The sequence below is a fragment of the Triticum aestivum genome, chromosome 7A (assembly GCF_018294505.1).
Source record: "Triticum aestivum cultivar Chinese Spring chromosome 7A, IWGSC CS RefSeq v2.1, whole genome shotgun sequence".
NCBI lineage: Eukaryota > Viridiplantae > Streptophyta > Magnoliopsida > Poales > Poaceae > Triticum > Triticum aestivum.
In genome coordinates, this window is record NC_057812.1 from 706,886,815 (window position 1) to 706,898,830 (window position 12,016).

At 46.4% G+C, this 12,016-nt stretch overlaps 1 protein-coding gene and 1 long non-coding RNA gene across 2 annotated transcripts; one reads left to right on the forward strand and one right to left on the reverse strand.

The window, feature by feature from the left end:
• Positions 1-6,190: 6,190 nt before the first annotated feature.
• On the reverse strand, positions 6,191-7,732 carry LOC123153807 (uncharacterized). Its single transcript, XM_044572740.1, has 3 exons — positions 6,866-7,732; positions 6,571-6,768; positions 6,191-6,499 (listed from the first exon to the last, which is right to left on the reverse strand). The coding sequence occupies exons 1-3, from the start codon at positions 7,730-7,732 to the stop codon at positions 6,191-6,193; spliced, it is 1,374 nt and encodes a 457-aa protein (XP_044428675.1).
• A 2,255-nt stretch (positions 7,733-9,987) lies between these two features.
• On the forward strand, positions 9,988-11,551 carry LOC123148108 (uncharacterized). Its single transcript, XR_006473649.1, has 5 exons — positions 9,988-10,126; positions 10,217-10,427; positions 10,510-11,018; positions 11,114-11,269; positions 11,477-11,551. It is a non-coding gene; the product is annotated as an uncharacterized lncRNA (long non-coding RNA).
• Positions 11,552-12,016: the final 465 nt, after the last annotated feature.

Below are 12,016 nucleotides of genomic sequence, written 5' to 3' on the forward strand. Positions count from 1 at the left end.
GATGATCCAATGAGTGTTGTTTATCACTTCATTGAGATGAACTAATTATAGGCCAGACATTCCTAGTTTTTATGGGATTCTGTAGCATACTAGATAGATGGATTTTTTTTCTCTTCCAATCTTAGTGGTTAATTCCTGGAATCAATCTTCCATTTGTTTGATAAAGAAGCGATCTATACCGAAGATTTTTTCTGGTAATACTCCTATAATTATCTGAGATGCATGCTTTAATATGCGAGAATAACATGTGCATGTTGAAGAAAGTGCCACTGCTGTTTTGGTACATGCTTGATCATGTAAACATATACCCAAACCAAATATCAACAAATAAATTATACATTTGAATGTGTGAGTTTGTTCAAGACAAACGTGGCGGAAACTTGCAAGGTGAATCTTACCACTCTGGCTTGACAAAGTGACACAATATTCTGCCACAACATAGTGACACAATATGCATCTTCTATTTATCTTATAGGGTGTAGTAAACAAAAGATAGTTCTTATTTTAAGACCGGCGTGGGCATGTGATCCTTCACTGCTATTCAGTTTACTTCTGGTGAAAACGTGCAATCAATCGACACAATGAAATATCACAAACAGAAATTGAAACCGTAGGCTTAACATAATAACTAGCTTACGGCAATTGACTAGAATATGTAGTGTGCGTTGACTTAAATAATTGAATACCAGAGGAACCATTCAAGATTTAATTAAGAGTGCCTTATATATATCTGCCCAAGAACATAGATGATCAGTTGAAGCAACCAATTAGTCCTAAGACAAGGTAATGGAGTTGGTCACATGTGAAAGGATGATCTTTTAGCACCACGAATCCAGATGCAAGGATGAGCATCATGTCGATGGGCACTTTGGGCTGCCGTGCATTATCCTTGCAGAGGAAAATCACAACGAGAAAATGTGGAGTTTTTATGTGTTAAGAATGTTGCAACTGGAAAATAAAACACAATATGCTGTGAGCACAAAGAAACCCAATGGCAAATGAAATTCAGACAAGACAACCAACATCATTTAGTCTAGAAACCGTCTGATCCAAAACATATAGTTGTCATTGGCAATAAAACATAATACATGCTAAGCAGAAAGAAATGGCAAAGTACTTGATGCAGAGTTTAACTAGAACTAATAATTTGTACAACTAAACTCTATGATTCGCATGTCAACGCCACATTTTCGACAAAACATAAACAAGAACTAAGAGTTACATTTATGTTTCATCCACGAACATGCTAATAATGCATGCCAAACATATACTCACTAGAGTTGTGGTAAATATTGCATTGCACAGAGGAATATGCCTTGAAGATGTCATATATCTTCGCGCATCCGTAATTATTTCCCGAGGCCTCCCGTGAAAGCTTCACAATCATTTTTTTAAGCATCGGCACACATTTGAGTATCAGTTTCAGGAAATCAATCTCATGGCCGCATCCTTCGAACCCGTTGATCTCTACCGCGTCAAGAGAAGATAAGGAGATTACTTGAGATCTCCAGTTTGAAGGCTCACAAGGACAACCAAATGGGCATTCTTGTTTCACCTAAAACCAAAAATTATATGTGAATCAATTACTTTACAAATGTATCATTAGGGTATATAACTAAAACATAGAATTACCGTTGATCTCTGTAGGATGACCTTAAGCCTTCGCGTAGAACCACAAATTTTAATCATCCCAAGGAGATGAAACAGGAGTGCTCCAAAAACATGTACATTTGTTGTAAGATTTAGCTCCAAAACAGAAAACTTTGCAATCATATGCTTCTCTATCTCCTGCGCAAAGGTGTTCTCTTGGCCAAGTAAAAAATGCGAGCTCTATGAAAACAATTTGACATGATATATATATCATTCACGGATTTAATTATTTGATAAGGTCTGCAGTAAATTGAGCTGGAGAAGGGACGCACGGCACCGGCATAAATCTCCAGCGAAGGGAGCTGTCCTGCAGTCTGCAGTGTCACCTGTTGGAGTCGCCAAAGACCAAATGCCCTGTCATAGTTGAAGTACCAGCAGCGCCAATAGACCTTCTCCACCATTGGTACCAAGACAGACATGCTAACGTTCGTGGCGATAAATGACATGGTCAATTGCTTAAGCATCGGCGCGGTGATGTTGACACGGTCTGTCCGTTGGTTTGTGCGGTCAACGAAGAGCTCCTGCAGCGACACTGAGCTAACCCTCAGGTGGCCCCCGTCGTGCACAACGCTGCAGAGCCGGAGCGTGCGCAAGCGCGGGCAGCAGGAGAGCAAGGGGTTGAGATCCGGGACCCTGCCCGACAGAGACAGCGTCTCGCCGAGGAAGAGGAGACATGAGTCCAACTCGCGGCGGCGCACAGCAGCGAGTTGAGGCCGGCGGGAACGGGGACGGGGCTGGGACTCCAGTGGTAGGGGACGCGGATTTCCAAGAGGGAAACCGCGAGAGAGTCGACGCTGCCGAGCGCCGGTTCGAGCGACAGGAACGGAACGTCGCGGAAGACGATCTCGCCGAGGCGGGTCCAAAGGCCGGCGCTCCAGCGGCGCGAGAGGACGCTGGTGCGCGCGGCGGTGGCGATGCATCGGAGGCGGGCGAGGATCAGGAGGAGGAGGTCGTCGGGGAGGCCGCCGATGCGATCCTGTCCGCCGCCGCATGGGCTACCTTGCTGATGTTGGGAGGAACGGAGGCAGCGCCCCGATCTCAACTCCATCTTCGGGAACCCTACGTATACGTGGGCTACGTGCATTCCCCTCCCAGCTTCCCATTTGATTGTCCCGACTCACGAGGGACGTTTCCAACAAAAGATTGGCATGATGGTTCGGTCAGGTTGGGACACTGAAGCAGCACGGATCATCCCGGGATCCAACTGGTGAAACCGTGAAAGAGTGGTTTCCTAAAACCCTAGACCTCATGTCCTTTCCGATGTCGTGACAAGCCTGGTTTCCTCTGCCCCGGCCTAAATGCCTCTCGATGTCCTCCTCCCTTGTCGGTGCCGGCGGCTGTCACGGTAGCACCATGGCTTACCTCCATGATGGCTTCCCAGCGGTGGCATGTGGATTTGCGGGACGCACACTTACGGCTTTGTCAGTCGGCGGGTATAGGACCTCGACAGTGCAGAGGCAGGAAGTCATGATTGTTTTTTAGAACAACTTTCTTCTTCTAAACTTGCACTTCCTCCGTTTGGAATTTGTTGTCGCTCAGACAGATGTATCTAGCACTGAATAGACGGAGGGGGTACTTATTAAGTGACCACTCGGCAATATAATGAACGGATGCATCACAAAAGACAACAGCGTAGAAAAGACAATACCTTTTGTTGTTTAATGTTTATTATTATCTGATACAATATATCAGGAAACATGGACAAAGGCGTGATTCACACCATTTCAAATGATTTCATACCCAAATTATTGTTTCAGAGCGAAGCGAACATCTCATGGGTGCATTGAGCTTTGGTGTAGCCACAACTTTTCCAAAGTCTCAAATCTATACTCAAGATCGGATAATGCAATGCTTCAGCAGTTAATTGAGATGCCTCCATACAACAAACAAAATTCATGCTATGGTTTTGGTAAATTAAAGTGTTGAAAAAGACTTTCGCCTCGTTTTATGTATAAAGGAACACAACCGAACCGATACATGGTGATGAGGAGATCCTCTTACAAAGCAGATCAAAGGAAAAGAACATGAATATAGAGGAATCCACACCCTACCACAATAAAACCTAGACTACACACAAGGAGACTCGCTGCCAAGAGAGATTGCAAGACCTCGTTGCACAGCTCACTCCAAATTGCCTCCGAGAGGGCCCCTTGCCCTCGCGCTCTGGAGCATGGATCCCGAGCCTGCCTGCAGAAAACAAGGATTGCGAGGAGCAACTACGTGGGCCATGTAAATAATAGGAGGCAAGTGAGACCGCCCACACAAGAGCGAGGAAGCTTCATGCGAGGATTCGAAAATGTCCACCGATGATGACACGACATACTGGAAGAGACCTGGGCTCCATGACAATGCCCTTAGGAGGGAAACAACACTACACGTAGCCATTGTCGATACCGAGGAGACGATCAAGGGTTTTCACCTGAGGCCCTGGCTCGGCAACAGGGCCACAACAATGCCCTCAAGATCAAAAGATGCATCCATCACCGCCGCCACACGCTTGATGACAAGGCAATCTGAGTGAACGCCACCTGGAGCCGTTGCCCCGGCGTCCCGAATCACACCCTCGCCCCGCAAAACGACACCAACCCCCAACGACCTATCTTGCCGGTGGGATAGAAAGGCTCCTCCTTTTCAGTCCCACGGCATACCATGATGAAGGCGCACACCACGCGGTGCCCTAATATAGTGCAGTGACCAGCGAACCCAAATCGGTCAACGGGGAAAAAATTTGGCCAGCAGCAGCCGTCCACATCCTGCCCCACCCTGCAAAGATGGGCACGGTTGTCCACCCTGACGGTGCCCAGACCATCGAGGAAGACGAAGCAGTCCCGCCCCTGTCCATGGTCGCAAACTCCCAGGAGGATGAGCCCACAAAGTCAGAGGATCCACACACCGGATACCATCAAGCTCCACGGGCTGATGTGGAAGCATCCGGCGTTGCCATTCTCTGGCACGGCCGAAACTGTAGCTAGGCCAGCTAGAGCCATGCAGGAACTTGAGGAAGACGCTTCGGAAGCGAGGGGAGGAGGGTAGGATCACCTAGGCCGCACAGTCGTTGTAGACCATTGCCCGACCACACCGCCACCGCCCCGGAACGCCGCCCCGCTGCCATGCCCTGAGCTAGAGTGAGACACCCCCATCGATATGTCGCGCCTGCGTCGCCACGAACCAGACAAGGTTCAAGATGATCCCCGCCACCACCAACGCCGGTCGAACTTCACCTAGTAGCACCAAAGGGAATGGGGGAGATGGGGAACGGAGGTTGGCAGCGCTAAAGGTTTCACCCGGTCTCTCGCGGGAGAGACACAGACGAAACGGGTTCCTACCAACACAAACATCAGCAAATTACTAGTACAATTGCATGCATGAGTTTGTACAATACAATCATGGTGGAAATTTGAGAGGATGCACCTTCTCTTCATCATATAGGGCCAACTAGTTAGAAAAGGAGAAGAAACGAAAAGTAATTCTCAGTTCAAGGCACTGAGCTACTACATCATAGAGGTCATTTGGCTCATCTAACCAGAAATACAAGCATAAAGAGATGTAAGGTGAAGAACATTCACCGTTGCCCAATTTACATCCGGTGAAAACATGTCGGGCATCATCAAATAAAAACAACACAAATAGCAATTGATACCATAGGCTTGCCAATAACTAGCTTAGAGTAATCACTGGCATACGTAGAGTGCATTAACTTCAATAATTAAATGGTGTAGAAACCATTTGAGATTTAGCTAAGAGCACCCTATATATAGCTACATTACACTAGCAAAAGAGCAAGTCAGAGGATCGGTTGAAGCAAGCAAGCAAGCAAAGTCCTAACTCTCCTCGGACCAGGTAATAGAGTTGGTCGGCATGGGGAAGTATGATCTCATCAATTCAAACCATGAATCCACGGACGTAAGGATGAGAATCATGTCGACGGGCAATTTAGTTGGCGTGCATCAGCCCTGCAGAGGAACAAATTCAAACAAGCTTCGGTTACTGTTGCAATTAGAAGCTGTAATATGTGTTAAGAATGTTGTCACTCGCAAATAAAACACTATATGTTGAGACTAGAAAGAAGCCCAACTGCCAATAATATTCAGATGAGATAATTAACTTCAAGTAGTCTAGAATCTGTCTTTTTGCTACAAGATACATACGGGTGCAAAACAGATTGTTGTTGTTGCCAGGTAAAACATAATGCATGCTGACAGCAGAAAGAAACAACAAAGTAAATAATTTAACAACTAAAAATTTGTGCCAAACCACAAGGCCAATAAATTCAGATGAGACAACTTCAGTTAACTTACAAACTCGAATACATATGCAATGCAGAAGGGCATGATGTCAATAGAGAAGATTGCAAAATGTAAAGTAGAGCAATTTATTAGGTAAGGAAGCTCGTGTAAAATATTGAATTTCACTGAAATTCTTCAGAAATAAAGTATATCTAATTAGCTAATAAATGGATATATGCACAACTAAACGCTATAATTGGCATGCCATCACCACAGTTTTGACCAATCTTAGACAAGGATTATTTGTGTGTCATCTAGGAGTATGTTGATAATGCCTGCCAAACAGTATACTCACGGGAGTTGTGATAAACATTGCATTCCACGGAAGAATATGCATTGAAGATGTTGTATATCTTTGTGCTTGCAGAGGCCTTCCGTGACAACTTCACTGTCATCTTTTTAAGCAGTGGCGCACATTTGAATACCAGTTTCAATAAATCAAACTCATGGTTCTCTCCTTCGAACCCGTTGATCTCCACTTCCTCCAGAGCAGACAAGGAGATTGTTTGGGATCTCCAGTAGGAAGGCTCACAAGGACAACCAAATGGGCATTCTTCTTTCACCTAAAACCCAAATTGTATGTGAATTACTACACATTGTATCATTAGGGTATATAAGTAAAGCAAAGAATTGCCTGTGATCTATTTAGGATAACCTTCAGCCTCTGCATAGACCTACAAATCTGAATCACCCCTAAGAGATGAAACATGAGTGCTCCGAAAACATGTCCATTTGCTATGAGATGTAGCTCCAAAACAGAAAACTCGGCAATCATATGCTTCTCTATCTCCTGCGCAAAGGTGTCCCCTTCACTGTGTGAAGCATGCGAGCTCTGGAAAACAATTTGATGGGATGTATATATATCATTCACAGATTTAATTTGGTGGAAGCTTTGCAGTAATATAAATTGAGTTGTAGAAGGGACGCACGGCGCGGGCACAAATCTCGAGCTGTCCTTGTCTCTCTGCCGTTTGTAGTGTCACCTGCTCGAGTCGCCAAAGACCAAACACAATAGACGCCCTGTCATAGGTGCAGTACGAGCAGTCCCACCGAACCTTCTCCACCATCGGTGCCATGACGGAAATGGTGACATTCGAGGCGACAAATGAGGAAGTCAATTGCTTAAGCACGGGGGCGACGATGTTGACATGGCGATGGCGTGTCCAGTTGCGCGAGAGGTCCACGACGAGCTCGTGCAGCGATGCCGAGTTGACTCTCAGCTCGTCCCTGTCATCTGCAACCGCAATGCTCTCGAGCCGGAGTGTGCGCAAGCGCGGGCAGCCGGAGAGCAAGGGGTCGAGATCCGGGACCATGCCCGACAGAGAAAGCGTCTCGAGCGCGGGGAAGTCGATGCCGGCCGGCACGCGGAGGAAGAGGAGACGTGAGTCCAGCTCGATAGAGGTGGCGCGCTGGAAGCAAGACAGGTTGACGTCGATGGAACTGCTGTTTAAATGTCCGGGGAGGGCGAAGACTAACTTCTCTGGCGCGAGCCGCGCGGCGGCGTTCAGCAGCGAGCTGACGCCGGCGGGGTCGGGGCTGGGCATTCGCTGACGGGGGACACAGATTTCTAGAAGGGAAACCGCGGAATTGTCGACGTGGCCGAGCGCCGCTTCGAGCCAGCCGAACGGGACGTCGTGGAAGACGATCTGGCCGAGGCGGCACCAGAGGCCGCGCCACCAGTGGGCGAGGACGCTGGTGCGCGCTGCTAAGCGGGCGCAGCGGAGGCGGGCGACGGCGAGGAGGAGCAGGTCGTCGGGGAGGGCGCTGATGCGGTCCGGTCCGATCCACCGCCGCATGCGCTACCTAGCTGCTGCTCGGAGGAACGGTGGCGGCGCCCCGATCTCAACCCCATTGTTGAGGACGAAGCTTTGCAAAATAAAAACCCTACGAAGCTGCGAGTGTCGTTCCTTTCCCAGCGAATCTACTACCCGTATAAAAGCACGAGAGGGCGGAGAACCAAATCATCCTACTCATCGAAACCTCCAATCTAATGGTCTACATCCCTCCAGCATACTAAATGTGTTTTATACTTTAATTACCCACCATGCCATTACGGTAATTACTTACCCACCATTGCCATTGGGTTAACACCCCGTTCAAAAGAAAAAACCTCACCATCACGTCGCTGCCCCGACGGCGTGTGCAGTTTTCGCCCCACCTCTTCCCCAGATCCTCCCCGCCAGCCACCGCCCTCGACCTAGGCCTCCGTCTGCACCCGCCGCCGGACCGCCCCGTCCACGCGCCTCCGTCTACACGCCGCCGCCGGACCGCCCCATCCACGCGCCACCGCCCGGACCGCCCCGTTCACGCGCCGCCGCCCGGGCCGCCCCGTTCACGCGCCCGCCGCCCGGGCCGACCCATCCACGACGCCGTTGACATCGTTCTCTCCTCGCACGGCCGCCTACAAAGGTCCATCTTCAATTCCTTCACCGGGTCTGCATGGCTACTCCAGGATGCGTTGTTTGTCCTTCTCTTCATATCTCCTTTTAATGTGGATGCCCATGTCGTCGGGATCGATAAGTCTGGCCGTGAGCCGGCCGGCCTGCCGCACGTACGAATCATGTCCATACTCCCCTCATACCTGCTTCACGATCAATGAGATGTTTTCTGCTTTTTTTTCAGAATCCCTGTTGTTATGCAGCAGCTGGCCATTGCTAAAATTCATTCTATCCATGTGCTCAAAGGAGCTGAGCTTAATTTACATATGTATCTGAAGGAGCACTAGCTAGAACTATGTATCTGACATGCATACACACAATGGTTGATTTCATACCTGCTTACATTCTGCACCTTTTCACTAACAATAAATTAGCTATGATATTCTATTCATTTTTGTTATCAGGAACTACAGCTACGACATAGTATACAACAACTTGACCGGGCCGCCGCGTCCACGCGCCGCCAGGACACAGCCCACGCCGGACCTCCACGCTGTAGGTGCTTTACCCTCACATTCTTCCTGCTTGCTGTCGCAATTTTTGGTTTAATTGTACCATGTTCAATACCTTCTAATTTTTGTTGGTGTTTCTGCTGCTCTCAGTTCTAGGCATTGTTTGAGCCGGGTCAGATTAATCACATACGTACATGAGCTAAGTTAAATATGGAGAATCGATCTGTTCTTCACCAGATGCAAATTCGTCGATGCTTGAGTTGGATCATGAATTTGCTTTAGTTGCATATTTTTGTAGTAGTATACTCCTTTCTGACAATCAAGTACTCCCTCCGTTCGAAAATACTTGTCATCAAGATGGATAAAATGAGATGTATCTAAAACTAAAATACGTCTTGATACATCCCTTTTTATCCATTTTGATGACAAGTATTTACGGACGGAGGGAGTATATACTAATCGTATTGCCAGTATCATAGGTATATACTCCATATGGTACTATATACTCTGAGATTTGTTGTATACACCCTCATTTGTAAAATAATGTAAGTATATACTTCTTGATAATTAGCATAGTGGGTTAAATATTTTTTGGTCTTCTAACTCTCTAGGATAATTAACATCTCTGCGGTAAGGCCTTTTCATTTTAAAATAACCTATTCATTTGATCAATACAACAGCTCTCTTTTTAAATAGTGGTAGTTTATCTGAAGTTCTACTTATTTAATTCATTATTTTGGTGTCCAGATCCAATAGCCTTGCTGTTAATTAAAGCTTTGTTTATATCTTCTTATAATAAATCAATTTACAGTGCAAATATATGTATTGCTCGACTTTCAGTCCTGCACTTTATCTATGTTGCTTGCTCCGAACTCTGTAGTCGCACATTGCACATGATGTTCCAGCATCTGGTTATTGCATTTGCTTCTTCACCTCTTTGTGTACTTTGTTGATTCTTCTTAATATTTGTGTTTTTCCTATAAGATGACGTAGAGTAATTCAGACAAAGTTCCACAAATGACTACGCATCGTTCGCCATTTACAGACATAACGAACTCGTCTACCATTGAGAATGAAAGTGTCACTACTAATAGTCAACAAGCAAAAAAGAATACATGGTATGCCCGACTGTCTGATGAGAAGAAAGCAGCATTCTTCGAAAAACGTCGTATGTACCGACAAGAAAAGAAGGCTCAGACTCTGAATATTGTTAGTGGTCAACTAGCACCTGAGGCACATGCTTCGTTAGGATCCAAGGAATGTACCCCTTTGAGCAACATAACCAACACACACACAAATGGTATGTTCATACTTTGCATATCATAATTATTGAATGACCATTTACTCATTTTGCTTGTACGTCTGACTCCTTCGTTATGTCAGATGCAAGATGTACAGGGGACTCCACGACTACTGTTCGACATTCCGAAGATGCTAATGTTGGGCGAAAAAGGAGTGCCCATAATTGGTATGCTCGACTAACAGACGAACAAAGAGCAGAACACTTACATAAGCTGCGGTTGGCTCGCCTGCAAAAAAAGCTGTAGCTGACAGTGTTACTGTCGAATTACCTCACAGCTCGTACTCGCGATCTTCACCTGGTAATACCACCTTCAAATACCACTGTATTAATGACACATCTTCATCAGGGTTTATGAGTTTGTCTGCTCTTCTTCAAAACAGGTTCAGCCATTACGGTACAAATCTCCGAGGGTACTTGTCTTCCCATGGCACGACACAAAGCGACAACTGCAACCGGCGCTGCGAGTGTCAAACAGCGCCAACCATCTGCCGAGGAAGCGTCACCTGGTCAGAGCGCCAACATTTGTTTTCAGTTCATACTTGCAATGTCACATAAATTGTGGACTGAAGCTGGAATGCTTATCATCCCACAAGTTTCTACATCAACTGTAGGTATCACACATTATGGATTGGCACATTCCAGTATCACCCGTCTGGGACACACGCTGGTTGGAGAGCCAAAGACAAAGGAGGACGATTCTGATGATTGGTTGCACAGGAATCCAACTTAGTACGGGGAGCGAGGTCGACTGAACACAATAGTAACGTCTTACGGACTGGATCAAGGTCGGCTGAACACAATAGTAACGTCTTACAGGCAGGAGGAGAACACGGACAACATGACTTTGTGCCCACGAGTTTTATCTTCAGTCCGTCCATTGAACCACAAGGTATGCTGAAACTTACCAGCAATTATTCATTCTGTTATATTACAGCACAATGTCCTTTCGACATGACATGGAGACTTCTACCTTACGTTATATAGATTCAACTGCCCGCTACGAGAAGGAGCGCATTCGTAAGAGAACGAAATACTCGGAAATGAGCACGGACCAGAGAGATGCTTTATTATATCGGGTTCGCGAGTACAAGAAAAGAAAGTGGACGACTTGTGCCTCATCCGACCAGTACGACCATGCTGGTAAGACATCTGGATCCGTATGCCAGTCACCATGCACACCTGCCATACAAAACAACCATCTATGTATTTAACCGTCTGATTGAATTGCATAGTATGATTTGATGGGGATCTTAAACGCATAAGCCGCTTGATATTCACACTGAGAATGCTATTATACATTTGACAACTTTGTCTACTCTCTTGGGTTGGTTTTCCTATGTCTTCCAGGAGTCAGCAACATTGACGAGGACTCTGATGTAGCCGGAATTTTCGAGTCAATGAGACCGGATGCTCAAATTGAAGGTGTGTTGTCTTCCCTTCCATAATGGTACCCACATTTATTATATTTAGCTGATTCAATCATTGTGTTCCCATAGAAAACATGGGCACCTCCCATGAGGGAGAGACTGTGTATGATGATGATGATGATGATGAGGAGGAGGAGAGTAGCCGCTTCAGCGCACAAGGTTACTTATACCATGAGATTATAATTCATTACTATTGTGAGTCACTATTCTTTGCAACCCCAGATTTAATTCTTGCTCGTGACTTTCCAGGTAATGACTTCGAATCGTACAGAGTGACAACTGATGGTTCGTATGCTTTTGAGACTCATGATCCTTACGACTATGTCTACCACAATATACCCACCAAGCATCATGTTTTGAAGCGAGTAAAAGATTGTATCCATTGTGGAGCAATTAGGTTCCAGTACGAAGGTCCAGCCTTCTGTTGCAGAAAAGGTAAGGTCGAGGTATTTATCCCAGA